Source organism: Apodemus sylvaticus, chromosome 11 (genome assembly GCF_947179515.1).
Source record: "Apodemus sylvaticus chromosome 11, mApoSyl1.1, whole genome shotgun sequence".
NCBI classification, from domain to species: Eukaryota; Metazoa; Chordata; class Mammalia; order Rodentia; family Muridae; genus Apodemus; species Apodemus sylvaticus.
Genome location: NC_067482.1, coordinates 73,044,077 through 73,067,482, shown reverse-complemented (window position 1 = coordinate 73,067,482; position 23,406 = coordinate 73,044,077). Strand labels below are relative to the sequence as shown.

Genomic DNA, 23,406 nt, shown 5'->3' with positions numbered 1-23,406 from the left:
CAAGTAAATTTTGGGTTCTAAGAGCCACTAGATATAGGGTCTGAATATAAGGTGTAAAACGAAAATCTAGACATGGACATAGTTCTTGAACACACATCATTTAAGTCATTACAGTGTGGGAGAAATCCAAAGGAGAGTGAAACCAGCAATAAGGTGAGGGCAGGCAGCCTTTTCTTTGGAACGTGTCAAAGTCCATGTGTTCATTCATCTGCCAGCATGTGAGGCTGCATGGCCTGAATGGAGTTCACTTGGGTCTCATCTACCCCGCAGCTTTCTCTGCATTTACGGAGCTGTACAGAAAACTTGAAGGCGGGTGCCCAACCTTCCGCCCTCTCCCAATTGCACTGAGTACCTGGCTCACACAAGGCACCGCCCACCACTACCATATTTTAAGGAGCTCAGCATTCCTCCCACACAAAACCCCTTCCCACTTACCTACTTTCTAATTTCCTGGACCCCACCAAGGTTTGGCTTTCTCTTTTGTTCCCCTAATTCAACTCCTCCACTTTGTTATGCAATTGAATTTTCTTTCCATTTACTCTGCCCCAGGCTTACCTTTGCCAAAGACTCATTAATGTCTGCATAAAACAAAATGCCATTTATGCAAGATGCAAGGCAGAATCACTGGTATAGATTTTGTTCTCTTCCCCTCCCTCTCTCCTTCTACTCAACTTATATGGATAGTGTTCTTCAGGAAGGGTAAAGTGCTATACGCTGGATGTCAAATAATCGTTTCCTTCTTTTCTGTTAAATGAATATTTCCTTGACATGTACTTCTTTTAAACATGTCCTTAACACTGTGGTTCTCAAACATTTGATTTCAGAAAACATTTACATCCCTACAAAATTATGTAGGACCTTAAACAATGGTTGCTTGCTTGGATTTTATCTATTGATAGTTACTATATTAGAAATAAAATGGGAAACTTAAGAAATATTTATCCACCTAAAGTAATCGGGATACATCTATTACATATTAACATAAACATCTTCATAGGGAAAATAGTTTTCAAAACCATAAAAGACTCGGTAAGAAGAACTGGCACTTGCATCTTTGCAATTCTCTTTTAAGTCTGGCTTAATGGAAGACAGCTGCTCTGCATTTAGCCTATTGTAAGATCAGTGTCTCTTGGAAAACTCAACCCTACAGCTGATTAGAACATGCAAGTGTAAAGGCAAATATGATCCTGGGATTATAATGAAACTAGCTTTTCATCTTGATGACTGTTAAAAGCCAATTTTAGCACACATCATAGTGTGCTTCCTTTTATAAGGAAAACAAAACCCAGAAAAGTTGATATTGAATTAAAACTAAACCATGGGGGGTCACACTCCTGGACAAGAAACTAGAGGCAGCTATAGCTGCTGAGAGAGGGAAAATTAGCCTATCCCAGGGAAGAACCCTCTAATTGGTTGTTCGATACATGATTATCCCTGAAACCATATACACATAAACAGTAACAACAGTTTTAGCAGATTGTGCTTCCATATCCATGGATACTTACACATATATGCAACACTGATAACTAAGGAAGAAGAGGCTATCAATTGGAGACTGAATGGGGAGACAGGGAAGAAATTGGAGTGAGAGGACTTGAGGTGGCTGGAGGGAGAAAAGGGAAGGAGGGAAAGTGGCATACTTGTGTTTTTAATTAAAGGTGTAAAAAAAAAATAAAATAAAATGAACCATGAACCAAGCACTCAGAGACATTTTATTAGCTGAGTTTAGGAGACAGCTTACTCTCTTCTTCTCCATTTCCTTCTTTCTCTATGATAACTATGATTCAAGAGAGCGCTCTTCAAAACTATGTATTGAGGAGGAACATAACATGGTATCATCAAGCTCAGGATGCTTCACTCTTGACTGGCTCTGTTAAGTTCCTGCTCTCCACATCACCGCTCAGAGAACTCAGCTCTAAGTCTCTTCTACATTATAAAGAGATGAGGACAATCATATTATCAACAGCGGCAGCATCTACTGGCTGCACACTAAGAGTTAAACAGCATGAGAACGTTTTATATACACGTTCTGTTTAACTCTCTGTGCATTCCAAGGAAGGCGCTGGTTTCACTTTACCGAACTGACTGAAGGTTGAGAAGGAAGGCCTCTGGCCTCTACCTCTGTACACTTACCCTTTCCTAGCTCCTGCACTATCCCAGATGGTCATAGTTCATTGCTGCTCCCTTGCCGACAAAGGTCAAAGGTGTTACACCCCCCCACCTGTCAACCAAATCGCCCGCCCGTCCCCTAAAGAATCATAAGGGGGGCGATCTTTCTAGCTTCCGATGCTTTCGTTCCTGAAGCCCAGACTGGGAAATTTCCAAGCGTCTGATCCTGCTGAAGTTTGCAGCGAGGAGACTGTCTGGAACGGAGATTCCCTTCTCTGGGTTGAGGACGGAACCTTTCTCCACTCGCCGGGTTACCCGGGCGGAAAGCGGAACCTCTCTTTTCTGCTCACAGTTTCCGGGCGGAGGAGTGCGAGTCGGAACATCCCTCAGCAACCGAGTTTTTGCCGGGGTCGCTTGCTGCTGACGTGTGCCTGACCGGCTTCAGGCCGAGGTGCTGGTCGCTATGGCGGTGGACATCACACTGCTCTTCCGGGCTAGCGTCAAGACAGTGAAGACGCGGAATAAGGCTCTGGGAGTGGCCGTGGGTGGTGGGGCCGATGGCAGCCGGGACGAGCTGTTCCGCAGAAGCCCTCGGCCCAAGGGAGACTTCTCGAGCCGGGCCCGTGAAGTGGTAAGCTGGTTGCTATGGGAACGGCGGGCGGGAGATAGGGGCGGATCTGCTCCGCGGACCCTGGACCCCAAACTGGGCCCTGCCTTGTTAGCTGTCGGTGAAGAGAGGGAGTCTCTAGCAAGGCAGAAGAGTCTGTCTCACGGAGCTCACAGCTGGTTCGGGGTGGCGACAGGTTTATTCTCACGAAAGGTGACGCGTGTCTGGGCACTGAAGGCAGCAAGTTTTGAAGAGATGCTTGGATATCCTTGAAATCAAGCTAACCTCTAGAGGCAGTGAGTTTGCCGTCGCTGATGACTTGAGTGCCTTGGAAGAGTTCCTACAGTTTTACACTTCCTGTCGCAAAGCTCACCTCTCTCTCCCCTCGCTCTTTCATGTATTTGTATCCCTTCTTGCGCATAGGGTTTAATAAAATCCCCGCCCAGCTGAACTCTCCTTTATCCTTGCCTCCAGTAATAGGTAGGACTCAGTACTTCCTGAGATTGGTTTAGGACATCACCGGTGTAGGGTAAAAACTTTTCCCCTCAGAGCTGCAACACTTAAGCAACACCTAGTGTTGTGATTGTCCTCTAAACTGCTTTCTGTTCTCTGGGCACAACTGGCTTCTGTGTCCCCAACATAGAAACCTTTTCCATAAGGGTAGGAACATGTTGACAGTATTTCTGTATGTGTGACCGACAATATTGCTTAGTAAATATTCATCCATTGAATGAATGAATGAATGGATGGATGAACAGATGAACAGATATTGTTTCCACGAAAACAGGAAAAAAAAGAGATTGTTTGCATTATATCCCTTTGTATCTGTGACACTAAGAGTAAATGTTACTTTTGTAGTACTAGGGGGCGTATGCAGTTTCTCTGTCCTTTTAAAGAAACACACACACACACACACACACACACAGACGAGACACACACACACACACACAGACGAGACACACACACACACACACACACACACACAGACACCACTGGTCCAAAGCATTGAAAGGTATAAGTCAGAAGGACCTAAACTTTAAGTTTCATTGGTTTTCCAGTAGCTCACCTCTGCTTGGCATATAATCCATTGCTTGATACTTCTCTTTTTGAGACAGTGTCTTTCCATGTAGACCAAGCTGGTCTTGAAGTCACAGAAAGGTGGCTGCTTCTGTCTCTCAAGTGCTGAGATTAAAGGCATGGGCCCCCATACCAGATGGCATTCAAATATCATTGAATTAAATATATGTATGTATATATATATATATATATATATATATATATATATGCACAAGTTAATGAATGGCTGTTTACAGATATGTCCAAACACAGAAGGTGGTATGGACCAGATAAATGCCCCTCCCTCCAACAAAAAACCTCTATTTAGCATTTACCTTCAGTACTTAACAGCACTGTTTGAGAGCAACAGAATTCTACTGTTGATAGAGTTACAATGGTGGAGGAGATAAAATATAAGCAACCTCCCTGCCATGAGTCCTGCAGATGTTCTGTAGGGCACAAGGGAAACTGGTTAGTTCCACTTGGGAGACAGGCTTCATGGGACAATCATGTCAAAAACCCATTCTAAGGAAGGGCATCACAGCTAAGACCATGGCATGCTGGCCATACTCTTGGATGGCCACACACCCAGGAGTACGTGGACAGTGCAATTAGACTTGATGGGCCTTAAAAAAAAATAGGTGTGTGTGTGGGAGAAGGGAACATGAAATTAGAGGAGGTAAAGAGGTAGGAGTGGATTTGAGAGGAGTTAGAGGGGGGATGGGTGAATATGATCAGAACACATACAGAATTTGCAATGAATTAAGGAAATATCTCTTTTGAAAAGAGACCAACGTGCACAAAGGCATGAGATAGTACCAGCTTAACTTAAGTTGGGTTTGGTTAACATAAGAACGTGGGACACTCAGAAAAATAATAAGACTGGTATGGTAGCCAGAGGGAAATATAGAAGGATCTTGCAGATCACACTACAGAATTTGAATCTTGTCTTCTAGACCAATGGTTCTCAATTTTCCTAATGCTTTGACCCTTTAATACAGTTCCTCATGTTGTGGTGACTCCACCCCTACCATCATAAAATTATTTTTGTTGAGATTGCATAAATATAGTTTTATTACTGTTATGAATTATAATGTAAGTATCTGATATTCAGGCTATTTAGATGTAACCCCTGTGAAAGGGTCATTTAACTCTCCCCAAAGGGGTCACAATGCACAGGTTGAGAACCACGGCTCTAGATAGTTCAATATTACGTAGACAGTGAATCCCTGAAGAAGATCCAGGAAACTACATTGTTGTCTTAACCATGTTAGCTATTAGCCAGACTCATGCTGTTAGGCAAGGTTTATTTTCCTATAAAAACAGTTCATCTTTATCCAAAACAAACTTTAAAACTGATATATATATATATATATATATATATGTCTCATGTCTTATCATACCATGTATCATGTTGAAGGAGGCATGTCTCAGGTTGAAATAAGAGGACAGGAAAATAAGGTGTCTTCCCAGCTCTATTCTGAGTCTGGCCAAGCTTGTTGTCACATGTGTGGATGTCACAGTTTTGGTGTGTGGAGGCCCTTCCTGAGTGGTTTATTAATGCTGCACAGATTTTCAGTCCTCAGAAATAGAGGGTTTGGGAACAGTAGAGTTAAGATGCACAGTCCAGCTAGCAACCCTGTGAGGAGAGAGCCTGTGGTCAATTGGACTGTTCCCCAAGTACTGAAAATACATTTTTGACTGTTTTCTTTTAAGGGCCTCACAGATGAAGGTCCCTGGAAGGTTCAGGCAGCCCCAGTAGTGGAAAGACAGTGGCACTTGTGAGTTAAAGGTGAGATATCAGCTATGGCAGACACATGAAACCCGTTCTCACATGCTGCCTCTGACCACAGAAGCCAGCACTCATTTCTCAGTAATTCTGTAGCTCAGAGCCTCTCACCTCTGTCCCCTACGAGCCATCACTAACTATAGGGCCTGACATTAAGTTGAAATCTGCTTGATATTCTACTGGGCAATTGGCTAAAAATCAATTGTTTACTTAAATGGTACCATAGACTTTTCAGAGTGTACTTTTAAAGGTCCTGTAATTCATCTTATTTAGACTAATTATTTTAATAGATATGAAGACTGAAAACTCAGACTAGTGTAGTGATTGGCCCCATGTATTTGCAGCTAAGGTCATGATCTAAAGCCAGAGGTAGAAATATTTTTATTCCTCTGTTCCTGTATCTTAAGTATCCACCTAAATTTTAAAAAAGATTCATTTTTATTTATGTATGCATTGCATATGCCTGTGTGTCCTTGTGACTGTGGGCTATGTATGTGTGGGTGCCCTCAGGAGGCCAGCAGAGGACATCAGACTCCATACACTAGAATTACAGGTGGTTGTAAGCCGACTGACATGGGTGTTGGGAACTGAACTCAGATGTCTGCAAGACATCCCAATGTTAAAATGTTTTCTTCTTCAGTTCATAGTGCCTGGGACTTGGAGCAGAAAGGCTTGGGTTTGAATCTCTTTCCAGCTTCATGAAATCAGGAAGTTACTTAACCTCTTTTACCTTTATTTTCTAAGAAAACCACTTCAGAACACCACATGACTGGTGAATTGTGAAATGGCGTGCAAGTGCCTTTGGGTCTGAATTTTTTGGTTACAAGTAAAAGTTACTTTTGAACCACCCACAACAAAATATGTATGGTGGCTCACATAATGTCTTGATGTGTCTCCCTGTAGTTCCCATCCCTAAAACCCCAGGAATGGGCCTGATCCTGCTTGGACCTCAAAACCTTTGTTGTGGTCTTAGGAATAAGGTTCTTTAATTGGCTAAGTTATGTGTCTGCTCTAATCTGTGGCCAGTATGACCTTAAGAGGGGAGTGCTGTGTCCAGGAGTTGGAGCAAAGGGTGGTAGACAAATAATTTCTCATGGTACCTGCCATGCCTGATAATCACCAGCACACTGAGTATCCACCCATTACTTATCTAGTAGGATAGATGCTTCCACCTTACTTGCCTGTTGTCTTGAATGGCTTTGGGAATGGACTGAGCCTGGAGATGCCATATGGGGACAGCTACTCATCCTCACGAATTTATAGAGTTTCAGAGCCAAAGGAGCTACCACACAGGTACTTGGAGCTGAGCTGCATGTCCAGAGTAGAAGGGGCTCCTGAATAGCTTGGAACAGGAAGCCAGGAAACCTTGGTTAGTGCTAGGTCTTCCAGGAAGTCACTACAACCTCTCAGGTCCAGTTACCACATTTAACAAGACTGAGAACTTAGATTAGATGGTAATGGAGCATAAATCACAGATGTTCTGATTCCAAGTCAGGTTATAGTGATTCTGAGTTGGCAAAGAGTGATGTTTTATTCTTTATTATACCTTGACTTTGTGAAAATTGAATGTATTTGTTGGTATATTGTTCATCTATTTATCCTTAGGAATTCATTAGCTTCAGTTCTTGGCTGAAATCCAAAGTTCTCTTAAAAATGCTTATTTTTCTAAGAGTAGGGTGTGTGTGTGTGTCTGTGTGTGTGTCTAAGGAGGCCAGAAGTCGGTGTGAGATCCCCAGGACTGGAGTTACAGGTGTTTGTGAGCTGCCTGATGTGGGTGCTGGGAACCAAACTCAGGTATTCTGAATGAACAGCAAGTGCCTTTCACTGCAAAGCCATCTCTTTGCCCCCTAAATTCCTAGAATGGCCCTAAGCCAAGTACTGGTCTCACCTCTCACCATCCTCACTCTGTGCTCCCCTTGCATTCTGCTGCTGCCATCCCGTCGTCACGCTGTTCTCTCACATTCCTACCTCTGCATCTTTGCGTCTGTCGATCCTTTACATGGAACACTTCTCCCAGAATCCACATGGCTTGATCTCCGTTAACTTACGTGGATCAGAGGTTTTCTATGTAAGAAAACTGTTTTTGTACAATGTGGCAACAACCTATTTCTCTTCCTTGTAACATTTTGTTGTCATTGCTAATGTATTGTGTATAGTTTAGTTAGCATCTCTACTTGACTATGTGCTCCCTAGAAAAGAGATTATGGTCTGTACTGAAACCATAGCTTCTAGAACTTTGCAGGCACATAGATTCACGGTGTCCATCTCTTGAATTAGTAAGTACTAATTGGCTGTATCTCTTTGCTTTCCCTTTTGAGCTATACAGGCTTCCTTCTCAATCTAAAAATTGCAGCTTAATAGGACCCTTGACTGTTTCAGATGTTGATTTATACTTAGCCCAGCATCTGTTATAAATAGTAGCTTTAGCTTTATTAATGAGGCTCAGGCCTTCTCTTAAAGAGAAGCAGACACAGTGTAAGTTGCGGGTGACTGACAAGTGTAACTGTCCAGCATCAAATCCTCAGGTCCTCTTTGGCTTCCCTGTTAGGAGCTCTGATATTATGGCCTAGTAAGTGAGTTGGAACCACCTGGATTATTATCTGGAGGGGCTGGAAATAGATTTTACCCAGAAATTGGCTGCAATCCTAGTTGAAAACACATTTCAGAAGCAGCATCTGGTAGCAGAGGTGCAAAAAGCCAGAGAGAAACGGAGGAGGCAGGAGATGGGGCCGGACTCCAGGAGCAGAGGGAAAAATGGCAGCTTATAGCCAGCAGGAGCAGAGCAGGAGTGTGTTGAATCATACTGACTTTAAAAAGTACAGGGCAGAAGCTGTTTTGCAAAGTGAGGAGTGGTTTGAGTAGAGCTGGGATGGGAAGGGGGCATGAGAAAGAGATATTCATTAGCTTCTTTTATGTCTTTTCCCCTTCTTCTTTAGGACCCTCAGGAAACCAACAAGAGGGCCCAGGGACGCTAACTGGCCTTTTAACTTCACATCGCTGTCCTTAGTTTACAATAACTGATGTTTCCTGTATGTAGAACTCAGTGCCAGAGACTCTCATGATATCAACTGTGAGCTCTTTCTGTGGATTGCCCTTGTGGATTTTTTCCCAGGACTTAGGAAGACTACAGCTTTTGAAATTTTGTTTTTTAGTAGTTTATTCTATTACCTGATTGAACATCTGATTGTATGGGCACAAAGGACTTCAAAAATACAAGTAAAGGATACCTAAGTCTCCTGGGGGAGAATTAGTGGAACCCTCAGAAAGTAGTAATTTAATTGGGCCATCAAGGTTGAGAACCTTCATATCAAACTTAGGAAGGGCACCTATTGTGTCAGCTAAGACAATGAGGCATAGCAAGGCCAGCAGAGCAGAAGCAAGACAGGGATGAGAAGGACCATGTACTGGGGAGGCCTGAGTGATGGAGTGTCCCTAGATATGAGGATGTTCTGGATTGCATGGATGAGGATACAGCCTTTGGTCTGTAGGCCAGATCCAGCCTACTCTTTGTGGTTAGTGAAGCAATAGTGTTAATTTCTTTCAAACAGGCTTAGAATGCTTTTATGCCATAGAAACAGCCCTGTAGCCTGCAAAAGCCTGTAGAGCCGGAAGGCTGTGTTTGCTGTCAGGCCTCCCTGAGGAGTGTGCCAGCTCTAGGGCACACACAAGGCTTTTTAAGCCTGTAACTAACTAACTCTCTCTCTCTCTCTCTCTCTCTCTCTCTCTCTCTCTCCCTCTCTCCCTCCCTCCCTCTCTCCCCTCTCTCCCTCTCTCCCTCTCTCCCTCTCTCCCTCTCCTCCTCTCCCTCCCTCTCCTCCCTCCTCTCTCCCTCCCTCCCTCTCATCCCTCTCTCTCCCTCCCTCCCTCTCTCTCGTCTCTCTCTCTCTCTCTCTCTCTCTCTCTTCTTTCTTTCTTTCTTTTCTTTCTTTCTTTCTTTCTTTTCTTTCTAAGATTAAATCTCTATCTGCATTTATAAAGAAAAGCACATCTTAGGGTTTTACTGCTGTGAACAGATACCATGACCAAGGCAAGTCTTATAAATGACAACATTTAATTGGGGCTGGCTTACAGCTTCAGAGGTTCAGTCCAGTATCATCAAGGTTGTAACATGGCAGCATCCCAGGCAGGCATGGTGTAAGAGGAGCTGAGAGTTCTACATCTTCATCTGAAGGCTGCTAGCAGAATACTGATTTCTGAGCTGGACGTAGGTGGCGCATGCCTGTAATCCCAGCATTTGGGAGGCAGAGGTAGGCAGATTTCTGAGTTCGAGGCCAGCCTGGTCTATAGAGTGAGTTCCAGGACAGCCAGAACTACACAGAGAAACCCTGTCTTGAACCCCCCCCCCCCAAAAAAAAAGGAAGAAAAGAAAAAGGAAAAGAAAAAAGAATTCTTACTTCCAGGCAGCTAGGGTGAAGATCTTAAACCCATGCCCACAGTGACACACCTACTCAAACAGAAGAGACTTTGAACTTTGGACTTTTAATATTGTTGATACTGCTATAAACTACAGAGACTTTGGCAGTTGGAACTCTTTTCTTAAAATTGTATGTGAGTATGTGTGTATGTATGTGTGTGTGTGTGTGTGTACACGCGCGCATGTGCATGCATACGGTGGCCAGAAGAGGCTGTGTGTGTGAGGTATCTCTTTTATCATTGCCTGGTCTCTTGAGGCATAGTTTCTCTTTGAACTTGGAGCTTGCATTTTCTCAACTAGTCTGGAAGCCAGGAAGCCCCCAGGATCCTCCTCCTGCTATCCTTGGAGCCAGGGCCACAGGCATGCATTAGACTCCGTGCTTGTTACAGAGGTGCTGCGATCTGAACATCATTTCCCAATTATACAGCAAGTTCCTTAACCACTGAGCTATCACCGTAGCCCTTGTGACCCTCTTCTGCCTAGAAATCTTTTACACAGCTTCAGGTAAATAGGTTATAAATTAGACACACAAAGTAAATGTTCACTGATAATCATACATTTTGAAAAAAGTTATTTGGAATACATATTAACTATCAATTACTGGAAATGAAAGCAAGTTTTCATACTAATGTGAATGTTTATTTTTGTATAAATGAACTCTTGGCTAAGTATTTCATACTGAAAGATATTGAACATTTTCAGCTTTTCTCAGTTAATTGATATTTTGATTTTTAAATTGTCAATGTGGAAAATGCTGCTTTACTACAAATGTATAGTACAAAAAATGTGGCAGAAAAAAGTATGCTTTGGGCATTTTCAGAAATTGTTGCAAATTAAATTCTAACCTAAAGCCAAAAATGCATTGAATGACTTTTTAAAAGTGAAACTTAATTTGGTAATTCAAACAGGATTTACCAAAAACAAACATTCTAACAAGATACATTCTCCAAAGATAAACTAATCCAATATTTCCATGCTAAGCAGTGATGGTATTGGAAGTCTTTGTTTTCTGTATTGAAGCCATGGCTCCTGTAGAAGAAAACTTTGTTCTGTAGAATCGCTACAGTTCATAACATGCCTTGCCTCTAAGCCTAAAAGGTGTTCAGGCAGTGCTGGCTAGCATCACAGGATGTGACAGCATGCCCAGTGCTGTGCGTTTAGAACCAAGGCTGCAGTGACATTGCACACCGTTATGAAGTAGGGGGGTGAGTACTGCCAGAACACTTTATTACGAGTTAGAGTTTGAGTCAAGTTTTGTCCACTTTGCATTCAGAAACTGTTCATTGTTACCACATTTTTGGTCTCCTCCGTTTCTAGTTTTTTGACTAGGAATTTGTTTTTGCTTGGATATGAAATGCTTCCTTCCTCCCACAGGCTCATATCTGGGAAACTTAGTCCACAGTTGGTGGTGCTGTTTGGAGACATTGCACAGCCTTTGGGAGGTGAAGCTTAGTTGGAGGAAGTTGGCCACTGGAGGGCAGACCCTGGGTTTATCCCTGCCCTGTCCTGGCCTCAGTGTGTTGCTTCCTTATCCACCAAGATGTAGGCAGACAGCTTTATGCTCCCGCTGTCCTAGCTGGAGCTGCCCTACATCAGACCTTCTTCTCGGATGCTCAGCAGCCTCTCAGTCTGTGAACTGAAGTAAGCTTTCCTTCTCTAAGTTGTGTTGTCAAGGCTTTTGTTCCCAGTGATAGGAATGTAATATAGGGGTACTCACCTGTGTTTAGTTTGCTGTTGGTGATCCCAGCACACTTTGTAATCAGTTCTCGAGAAAAGGGAAGGAGACAGGGGAGCAAGTAGGGGAGAGTGAGAGAATACCCTAGCTTTCTGGGTAGGAAATTAAGCAATGCTAGTTTACCTTAGCAATCCTTCAGATCTAAGAAAAGGTGCTGGTCACTCATGTCTTAATTCCACACAGGAGAGAATAAATCCAAGAGATACATGGTCTTTAGACTTAATTAAGATTACAAGTGGTAGATGTCTCCTGGTGGTATGTTTCCTGGTAAACCTTGATTGAATATTGCAGCTGGGACCAGATCCTCCAACCTTTCTGTGCTTAGATCTCAGAGACTAATGAGTACTAGATAGATACTTAGTTCACACATCCAGCTAACAGAACAGGCTAAGATCTGTCTTACTAATCCAGAACAAATACAGAACCAGAACTGGGCTGGTCCTTATATCCAGTCAGCCTCACTGGGGTGCAGACAGGGACTAAGGCTTAGGAGCTCTGTTTGCCTCATTGTTTTGGTAGTGATGGTTGTGTTCCATGCCTCCATGGCCAGTGCGTTGGTGATACTCCTCAGCATGATAAGAACAGTATGAGTGGAGAGGTCCCTCTTTCCTCATCTTTAACTTGCAGAGTGCCAACAATTCATGTCACCTACTAACTTAGACCTAAAGTCATTCCTTCCCCTATGACAATTTTCCTGTCATAAGATTCTTCCTGTCTAGACCCTGGTTTCACCTTGGAGAACCAAGAATCAGTTTTGTTTGCACACTACAAATATAATCATGTCTGTTGGAACAGATAATGAGCCAGCCTTGTGCCAAGTTGTTAAGTCAGAATATAGTTGGACTTCTATTTTGTAGGGTTCTTTTACAGAAACTGGGTATTCATTCAACTGTGGATTGAAAATTTAACTGAACATGCACTGATATTTCTTCTTGTCACTCTTCTCTGAGTTATCCAGCCTAACAACTGTTTACCTAGCAGTGAGCTGTATTGTGTTATAAGCATTAAAGTATGTAATATGGCATATTTTGTGCCATTTAATGTAAGAGACTCAAGCTTCTGTGAACTGCGTGCATAGGGACTCTAAAACTTGTCCCCTGTGTCACTGAGAAGGTGACTGTGCCAGGTTGTTGATTTATTGCAAACACTGTAACATATACTCAGGAGAGCCCACATTTTCAAAATGTAGTCAATTTTGAGTGGCTTCTCTAGGCAGGAGGTCTTTGATCTCAGTGTTTCACTTTTTAAGGGTTAGACCTATGATGCCAAATGTATAATGCTGATTATGTTGTGAGTAATAAATATAGTTTTAGGATTTTCAATCTTGATGTTTGAGGTTTCTTGTCATGTGGAAATCCATATGGGCTCCCTCTGGTGGGTGAAAGATCAATGAGGTCTATGAATGCCTGTCATTCCTACAATAGGAACGCCTTCCAATTAAAACACAGATCAGGTGTTGTGGTACACATCTTCAATATCAGCGCTCAAAAGGCAGAGGCAAGTGGATCTCTGAGGGCAAGGCCAACCTGGTTTATATATCCAGTTCCAGGCCAGCCAGGGCTTTGTAGTGAGACCGTGTCTTAAAAAAACAAAACAGAATAACAAACAACACCCCACCAAAACACAAAATAAATAAGTAAAGTCATCTTAAAAAGAAACTCCTTGAAAATTCCTCTTAGAGAGTTCATAAACCCCAAGGAATAAGAGGTGAACTTGTTGAATGAAACCTGGTAACTTACACACAGAAAGCTTGCAAGATAGTCAACATGGTAAATGCTGAGAGCTTTTTCTGTCCTGGCTTTCAAGTTATCTAAGTCTGGAGATTCTTGCGTGTGTTTCTTCCTATATATTGTGGTCTAGCACATGTCTTTGTCAAAATGTTCTCATCCTGGAACTGGCAAGCCAGGCTCACCTAGTCAGTTTTTCCTTCCTTTTACAAGATGTTTCTACCTACTTAGAGACAGTGATAAGAAGGCTACTAAAACAATCTGCTGCCTTTTAAGGGGCACTGTCTTCAGCTCTGATTTTATAATCTAAGTAGAAGAGACAAGCAACAAGGCATTGTGACTCATGAGAAATGAGAAAGGAATTAAAAGTGTATGTTTTGAGTTAGAAGTCCGTTTGGCCCTAGGCAGTAATTAGCTGTCTGGTCCTGCAGACCCCTACTCTGCACTCACTGTTCTTAATGAAAGGCTGTGAGTAGATGGTCCTTGGGAGCCTTTGCAGTAGGAGAGTCCCATGGTTTGTTCACTTTCTGTCCTGAAGTTCTAGAGTGTATTTTAACATTCTTCACGATGATAACCGTTCATTGCCTTGAGATATTTTCCCCAAGTCCCTCTATGCTTAGAAAATTTCATCCAGATTTAAAAAAAAAAAAAGATTCTTTCCGAGTTGGCATTTTGCAAGTTTTTTTTAATAAATGAGTTGAAATAATGGTATGTAATCTCAATGAACTACTTACTGTCAGTAACATACATAATTGAAGCTGGTTGTTTTATCATAAAGGTAGAATATGGTCATTAAACACAAAGACAAACAAGAATGGGCATTATGTATAACTTTTTAGACCCTTTTATTTAAATGAGTATAGATTCTCCTACAGTACATCCCGGGTGTTGTTTTGCCTTTCCTGTATTTTCTCTATTCCACTGTGTTGCCCATGATTTTTCTATGTCAGTATGCATTGCTATATTTCATTAATTTATTTGGCTACTTGCCTATTAGAAATGTCTCATAACTGATTTAACTGACTACCTGTTGAAATATTGAAACTAACTTCTTCCAGCTTGGCACTGTTTTAAACAAAAGGAACATTTTTACTAAATTTGTTTCAGATTTAACTTCTTAAAAGACAGCAATTAGAAATTTAGTCTGTTTTATATTTAATTTTTTTTCTCACATTAAAAGTTTGTAGTCCTGATATTGATAAGAAGAAAATGATTACTGGATCATTTGATAGTATGAAGTTACATTAGAACTTCTTATGAGAGAATATGGAAAAGGTGGTAACTAGTAACTAGGCCTGGACACTCAAGCCCATAATTCCAACTCCTGGGCAACTCTGACAGGAGAACTGCCACAAGTTTGATGCTGCCTGGGCCATGTAAGTCCGTGGGTGATAACAAGTACAGAGGCAGGGGTGGCCAGGGTGACAGTGGCTGGACTTCCTAGGCCGGAGGGTGCTTGGAGCTAGTGCTGTAAACAAGTAGGGGTGGGTGGGTGGGTAAGGTTTATGGCCTGATCATGGAAGTGTACAGACACTTGAGGTAACCCTGAATCTATTTAATGGCCACTTAAAATAGAACAGAAGCATTTAAAGTGTGAAAGGACTAGAGATTTAGTTAGGAAAGGAAAATAGAAGAAAATGGGAAGCAAGTGTCAACAAACCTTGCTTCTAGAGGTGGAGAGGTATTCTTGAGTCTTCGAGTTAGCAGCACCATAATGATACTAATGATCCTGGCCCTGATGATAGAGCATAGGGGAATTATTAGTCAAACATGTCATGCTAAAGAGTGTATCAGGGTCCAGGAAGAATTCCTTCACTGTCAGGTTAGGTTTAAAGGTCAGTGTCTAAAGTCCTTACAGTTAAAACTGTGGGGACAAAACTCCACACTTTAAGCATGGAGATACCCACTAGCTGGAGAAACCATAGCAACTAGGCTGTTGCTGCTTGGGTGATGAACTGTCTGCAACCTTGTTTCTGCTTTTGTCATTCAGAATTTCTTTAATGTGCACATGCTACTTTTCTATAAAAAGCAGAATAGAAGTGAAGTGTCTAGAAGATGAGATTTTACTTGCAGTAGGAATTGAGGAAGAATTAAAAGCTTTTTATTAGAAAAATGTATAGTAAGTAGTATGTATGTATGTATGTATGTATGTATGTATTAAATGTGCTATGGAGGGACCCCTAGTTAAAGGATGTCTGTCTGTGGTAAAGCCTTTTGTAAAGGGAGTAATTTTCCTGTAGCTCAGCTAGAGTTTCAATTCAAATTCTTTTAACAAGAAATGTTGTACTGACCTCTTAGCTTCCTGGCTGTCACTGTAAAAATAAGCTTTAACAATAGCCACTATCACTGAGCACCTACCATACCTGGCCTTGTGTAGCAACTGTCATTGACTGCCCTGAAAGCTAAAGGCCTATTCTGTGAAGAGGATGAGGTTTACCTCCCTGGCTGGTGTCCTTAGCACTGGAGCTGTGAAGAGTGGTGAGAGGGTCCCTGGCCCTGGCTGGCCTGCTGTACCTGAAAGCTCCCAGGTAGACATTTTCTCCTGAGGTAGCTGCACTCCATGGCCCTCCATGAGCCGGGTGGGCCTCTTGGCTCTGCTCCTGGATGTATTGCCACATCAGTTGTCCTTACGAACATAATTTGGCCTATAAGTCACATAAATTTGAAAGTACTTGACAGTTTGGGAGAAATAAAACTACTACTGCTGAACTAAGCTTTTTGGGGGGTATCTTTAAATCCCTCCTTCCCTTTCCTTCTTCTGTTTTCCTTGCTGGCTCTTTTTTGAAATAGTTGTCTAGCAATGGCTTATATCTTATAGATAATGTTGCTGTTGATATATGTTCTGGGAGAATAGGAAAAAAAATTGCTAAGAGTATCCAGTAGTTGAAGCAAAGGATCCCCAATCCTGAAGGCTCAAGTTTCCACACTAGCATTGTGTTCTGGGATCAGATTAAGAAAACCACCAATTTCCTGGCATCTGAAAGGAGACATTTATTTAGCCTGTGATTGTGCCATGCTCATGTATTTGGTCTTGAGAACCCAGCAAAGAGAAGAGGTGAATTCTCATGAACTTCTAACCTAATGGGAACTTAAAGTACGCAAATACCCACGAGACTTTGGCAGGAACTCAGAGTTGTCTCAGGTACTCTCAAGGTGCCTGTAAATGATGAGGCAAAGTGACAGGGAAACTTTGGGGGTTCAGGGGACAAGAGATAACTTCTGGGAGAAATTGAAAGGCAGTTTTGGGGAACAGGTGATGAGTAGGTCTTAAAGGCTCATACATTTTCCATGTGTGGGAATGAAGAGGAGAGACAAGCTAGGAGTGAATGGTAGACTCCAAGGTGGGCACTCAGGATGATTAACCAGGGCGAGGATGAGGAGGCTGTGGATGTGCTGTGTACCCCTTGGCCCCCGAGATCCACTCTGTGTAGGCCCCCTCCCTTTGTCCGGGATGCTTATCTTAATGGAGAACATGCTAGGATACCCTTGCTTCTGCTGTGGGATAATAGAAGGCTGAATGACAGGAGATGGCTTGGCACTTGGAGCCCAGCTTTGTATCCACATCCATGATTCCATTTGGTGTCTGCTCACCACCTAGAGCCTTCCTTGTGTATGTCAAACATCTCTATATCAGGATGGGCTTAGCTGATGGCATGATAGCAGCCAGCCATTCTCAGGGCTGCATTACAGTCCCACTCAAGGTGACAAGGGGGAAACCCCGTGGTGACTAGCGCTTTGGACAATTCATCTCTGTCTCTCTTTTTAAGGTGAGTTTTGTTTGATCTCTGTTTTGCTCCCTTCCTTTCTAGCTCAGCATTGCAGAGGAAAAGTCAAGTACTTTGAGCTTCAGCGTGCTTTTTCTCAGTGATATGGCCATTTATACTTTCCTTCCAAATACGACCTGAAAGGTTAGAGGTGGTAAATGGCTCTGCAGCACACTGTCTGTAAATTTGAGCTGAAATGGAATCTGTAAGCCATTATCAGATTCCAAATCAAGCTGCTGTGGCCTTCTCCAGTTTTTGTTTCAGTGAAAGTGTGTTTTCATTCTGTCAGTGGACAGTTCACACACCTACTATTAAAGGAGCATTCACAGTGAATACTTGATGTGAAAGAGACTAGTTAAATACTTCAGTTCCAAGGGATTCCATTAAAGTAATAAGGAAATTACATTTAATTTTGAATGGAAGAAAGATTTTTTAATGTCATTGCCATTAAGCATTTATCATCTACATGCCATGCTGGGTTTTGTGAGTGAATTCCTAAAGCACAGTTGGTCTCTATATAGGTGTAAGGAAATATTCCTGCTGAATGCATAGTTTGATGTCGCCTTTGTAACTGTGGAGGAAAGCATACTTCTTCAAAGAATAGAATGTGATGGTTGATTGGAAACTTTTGGAGCTGCAGTTTTTAGTTCTACCTCCTGAAATAAGAAAAAAATATAGAAATGACTCCCCAGATGAAGGCGTGGTGGGGTACTTCACAGCCCTAATTGACTCCAGACACAGGCCGTGATTTGTTAGCAAGCTGTGACAAGAGGAAGTAAAACTAAATTAAGAGTAGGAAGGGGAGAAAGATATGGAGGAGAGGTGATGAATTTTTTGAAAGCTTCTAAATGTGTGTCTTTGAGTAAGTGATCGGAAGTCTGAAGCCGTGTGTCAGTTATGTTAGAAGGGGAAACTTGGAAACATCTCAGTCCAAAAAATAGACCCTCTCTCTTGTTTAAGAATCTGTCTTGATCTCATTGCTTGATACAGTCTAGAGAGTTCAGGTGCTTGCTTCTGGACCATTTCATCAGCGGTGAAGCAGAGGACGAGGTGCCTTGGAGGACAGCCTTTTCTGCTTACACTTTGACATTGTGACATTGTTGTAGATCATGTAAATAAATGTCCAGGAATCAGCTGTCCTTAGTGACTACAGCTATCCTCAGTGACCCACATCTGTAGTTTTCTCAATTATTTTTCCCTTTCCTGGTCATCCCTGTCGGCTTAGTAACCTGGGCCCAGGGGACAGGCAGGCCCTTTGTCCCACTTCTGTTACAGCATAGAGCACATGGTTCAGTGTATACCTGGAAGCAAAAGAAGTTCATTAGCCACAGCTCGTTTTTCCTCATGTCCATTTCCCTGTGGCTGTATGAGTTCAGGCCCTGGCCACCTACAGCTCGAGCTTGTGGAAAGCAGCAGGCTTTCCTCTCTGTAGCCAGTCCACTATGCAGAAATGCAATTTTCATCATCTTTCTTTTAACGCAAAGCCCTCCATTATTGCCCATTTCCCACAGGACAAGCTCTCAGTTACTTGGCTGGCATCTAGGAGGCTTTATAAAACTAGCTATGTCCTTCCAGGGTGAGTTCCATGCTTCCCTGATGGCTCCATCAGCTTCAGCCAAGCTTCCCGTTCATAATCCCACCTGCCTTCCTGCCTTCCTGCTTGACTGCCACTCTTTCTCCTGTCTGGACCACTCTTTCTCCTTTACTTTCTCAAATTTGGCTTACCTGTAAGACTAGCCATACTCTAAGCTACACTGAAGTGGAGCCCATTGCTGTCTGCTTTATTTATTAAGTGAGGGACTCTTTCTGGCCTGAAACACCTCTTTAATTATTGCTATATGTAATTTGTTGATGACACAAAAGTTAACTTTTAAGATGAAACTGGACAACTCCATTAACCAGAGTAACTGTTGTATGAGTTACTCTGGTTAATGGAGATGCAAGGAGAAGTCAGGACTCTGCCTTCATGTTTCTCTTTCCTTTCAGAGGCTGTAAACATCGAATGGTCCTTATACCTCCTTATACAGCCATAGCCTAGCATAGTCTGGCCTATAATATGGTCTTATTACATGGCTATAATTATCAATGAATCAAAGGCTCTCCCTGGATATTTGTTTACTGTTTGGTCAACAGGGATAAGTTCCCCTCTTCAGAGCCATACAAGCTCCTTTTCATTTTGCTTTTCTATCCTCAGCAGTTCTTCCTGCAACATGGCCCCATCTATTGGCTTGGGTTCAGACTGAAATTTAAATCAGTCTTCTGTCCTCCTCTCAGGGAGGCTGGCGAGCATCTCAGTCCTGTCCTCACTGGAAGCCCTCCAGCATATCAAACTGCCTCCAGGAGGAGCTCCTCAGATTAAGTTAGCTCAAAGCCTTTCCTGGGCTTCATAAAACCATTTTGTTGTTAAAGAAGCAAGCATTTGTGTTTGTTTTTAACTCCTTCCAACTCTTCATAAAACTTAGTTCTTTTCATAATACCACTAAAGGGTAACTCTACAGGGGCCTGATAGACATTGTCAGGAATGGAAGGCATTCTTTTTAAATCTCTTCTATTTGTAGTATGCTGTTAGCTGCCTGCCTTTAATCTTGTCAGGTGTAACCTGGGATCTACTCTGACCTCTCAGTGTTGTTATCTCTACACCCCCACTTCAGTGTAGGTTCCAATATGGCTGGCCTTATAGATAAGTCAAATTTGAGAGAGCTGAGGAGAGGGAGTGGCCTAACAGAAGAAAGAGCAGCAACCGAGCAGGGGGAACAGGAAGGCAGGTAGATTATGATGTTCTTTAACACATACCTTGATTCTTTTCTCACAAAATAGCTTATATTATCAAGAGTCTTATGGTTATAAATTACAAAGACCTCAACACAAATCAAATTGGCTTAGATGATTATTTTATGGATTTATATTACCGACTGGCTGGATTCAATTGACCTAACAATGCCACTGCATGGTGAGTTTCCTTTGTTCCCTCTAGTCAGCCTTTCAGTGGTGATACTTCTCTGTAACAGTTTTTGTTTGTTTCTGTACTCCTTTTTCAGGTCACATGCGCCTTTTGTTTGTTTTGTGTTTGTTTGTTTGTTTGTTTTTGAGACAGGGTCTTTTTATGTAGTCCTAGCTGTTCTGGAACTCACTATGTAGACCAGGCTAGCTTTAAATATACAGAGGTGGACCTGCATCTGCTTTCTGGTGCTAGGATTAGAGGCATACTCCTTCGTGCCTGGCACCGTGGGCCTTTTTAATCCTGCCATAAAAACACAAACATTAGCTTGGCCACCCTCCTTAAAGACCCCCATAAGCCCTTGCTTTGTGGTAGCTAAACAAGAGCTGCTCTGTCCGTGTAGCACCCACACAGATGCTAGGGGCTCAACTAGTCGAATCAAAGGCCTGTCCTAAAAGACTCCCTAGGAAATGGAGAGTATGTGTGCCTACCATTTAGCTCACATTTAGCTTCAGCTGCAGTCTGTCACTGCTCAATGCTGGGGAGGTTTCCAAAGGAAATGTGAGAGCTCCTCTGAAGGAACCTGCATTACATTCAAAGTTGTGCCTCCTCACTCCTAGTCAGACACATTGTTACTTCACTCTGGCCTGAGAGTTATCTCTGAGAACTAGGTCTGTTGTTTCTCACCTCTGAGCTCTTCCTTTTGAGCATCCACTATGGCTAACAGGCTAACACTAGCAGTATCACTTCTGATCTTGACAATTCTGAGTCTTATGAAAGGACAGACAGGCATTAAAGTACATAAGAAACCCTGTTGTGGTAAATGCTGTCACCACAGTAGCAGGTGGCAGAATGGGAAGTGAAGCACTCACACAGAGGAGCTGACTTCTTAGCTTGACCTTACAGGGTACTATGGGATTCCAATTGTGAAAGGAACAGCTTTCTCCTGAAAACTGATGTGAACCATCAACCATTTCTGTCAGGGGACTGACATGGGCATATATAGTTCGAGAGCACATTCTGCTGCCTCTTGTGGGTCAGGCTAGTGCAAGGATGATGACCTGGTCAGCCACCACAGTAACAAATTTAGCTAAACCCCATAGAGGCCTGAACTAAGTCAATAACTCTAGGGACAGAAGATTGAGTCAGGACATGTTTGACAGGAAGTGAGCTCCATTGGATAGAAGACATGACTTTAAAGATGCCATTGAGGTTTGGTTGGAGTTGGAAGTGACTCAATGGGTGCTATTACATTTTGTGCCTTTTTCTGAGGTACATGGCCAACAATCAGGTGACACATTGGTCAGGTAGCTGCCAAGACAAATGTGTACTTCAAGACTGGTTTCTATGCTGGGGACAAAGACCCAAGTGACATGAATATAAGTGGAGATTAGACTTTGTAGAGTGAAGAAAGGACTTGGAGTAAATTGTAGGAAAAGACATTTGAAAGATCATCAGTGCATATGATACCCGAGGCATCGGCATCTGGATCAGGAAGGCATGCTGGACCCTCCACATAATACACAGGTTAGTTCTTATTGAAGGTGGTGTCTCCTAAGATGGCTTATAGCATGAGGATAATGGCAGGGACCCTGGAGTCCTCTGTTCCTGAAGAGTGATTTGTGGCCAAATTACTTATTAGCCCTGCTTTCCTCCTTAGTGATAGGTGAAGAAAGTAGTTTTTAATTGAGGGAATTAAAATGAATAAAGGCTTTGAAAGCGCTCAGCCTAGACAACAGGTGTGTGTGCACACTCCTTTCTCTGCATTGGATTACCAATCTAAGTACAGAAATAGCTTATTTGGACTTAAATGTATTTGTTGCTCTGAAAACTGGGGTTTCCTGTGCAACTATGCAAGCACCTGATGCCTTGAAGGCTTTTCAGATCATGTATTGGTTTTTTTTCTGCTTGTTATCAGTTTGACCACCGATGTAGATGTGATCATCTTTTGTTTCTTCTACATTTTATGTGTATTTTTTTTGTTCCTAATGCTTCATAGTGTACAGTTTCCTGTCTTTCCTTCCTGCCCCCCTTCTTTCTCCCCCTCCCTTTTCAATTTCCTTCCTCAGAATCTTTCCTAAAACTGGCATGCTCCATTAGTTGCCCACATTGGGCAGTTTGTGGTGTATTACTTCAATCAGGCTACTTTCCTCATCCATCTGTAGAAATTGGCAATAGTTTTGAGTTTTCTCCATCAGGGTCCAGAATCTGAACTTTCTGTCTTTTCTTCCTCTTCCGTTTTCACAAATCGATGTCTTAAACCACTGCCTGGATCTGTGTGCCATAGCAACCTAAGCAGCGCGAAGCTGGGATCCAATTTAAAGGAGACTCTTGCACCAAGTCCATCACGTTCTGGTCTTTTTTTGAGCCTAGATTAAAATAGAATGGTATTCAGAGTGTGACTATGTTGCCGAATCCCTAACACTCATTGAGCCTGGCATCGTGTGTGTTCATTTTTCAGTAACTGGGTGGGTCACTTTTTTATTTATTATGAACACAAACACTGATGCTAACAGCTGACATGTGAAAGGAAAGACGGCGCTGGTGATGAAAACCATTTAATGATTAGTGAAGAAACAAATATTGTTTAATGAAAATAAAAACCATGTCGAAAGGGCCTAATGCTGACTTTTGGAAATATAAGCATGTTGCGGTCTTTTGTGTACCCTCTGTCCTGTACAGTAGATATTGTTTAAAATTGCTTGGGAACTGGAGCTTGCAATTGTGAGCCTGGAATGTCCTGCAGATAATTAAGTTGTGGTCAGGCTTTGGAAAAATAAAAAGTTCTCGAACTATGATTTTATAAACATGCTACAATAACATTTCTTTATATTTAACAGTTTCTTATAGAAAGTTGATACTCTCATGAGGCATTGATTAAAGGTAAAACATCAAGAAAGAAAAAATATTAAATTAAAACTTCACTTAGGATGTTGACAGTTGGCTTGTAATATTAAACAGATGTGTGTGTCCCTGGGATAGTCTTCTTTCTGAACTGAATTGCTAAGTTGTACTTTTTTTTAATGACAACTACAAATTTTTGATCAGTTAATAATTTTAAATACCCGTTCTACAATCTTCAGTATCTAACTTCATCTGTACTTTGAGCCTTCTCAATGTAATGACTGGCGAGACCTTTGAGCCTCTTCTAAAGCCTTTCATTTTCTCCACCCCACCCCCAGCCCTGAAGCTTAGCCCGGCTCTTCTGATTTCATGATGTAGTTTTGGAGATTGATTCCTTGAAATAATTTTAGGATCATTGGGTGG

At 42.3% G+C, this 23,406-nt stretch overlaps 1 protein-coding gene across 2 annotated transcripts in view; it reads left to right on the top strand.

Moving 5' to 3' along the window:
* The first annotated feature begins 2,459 nt into the window (after positions 1–2,459).
* The window catches only part of Stx18 (syntaxin 18), a 94,411-nt gene continuing 73,464 nt past the window's right edge, over positions 2,460–23,406 (top strand). The window contains exons 1-2 of one of the 2 annotated variants that reach the window (XM_052198146.1): positions 2,656–2,740; positions 5,489–5,564. Coding sequence is in view for 1 of the 2 variants with exons in the window: in XM_052198145.1 (XP_052054105.1) it covers positions 2,573–2,740 (168 nt within the window). In the remaining variant the exon portion in view is untranslated. Of the gene's footprint in view, positions 2,741–5,488; positions 5,565–23,406 lie in introns of both variants that reach the window. The other variant, XM_052198145.1, reaches the window with a different exon arrangement.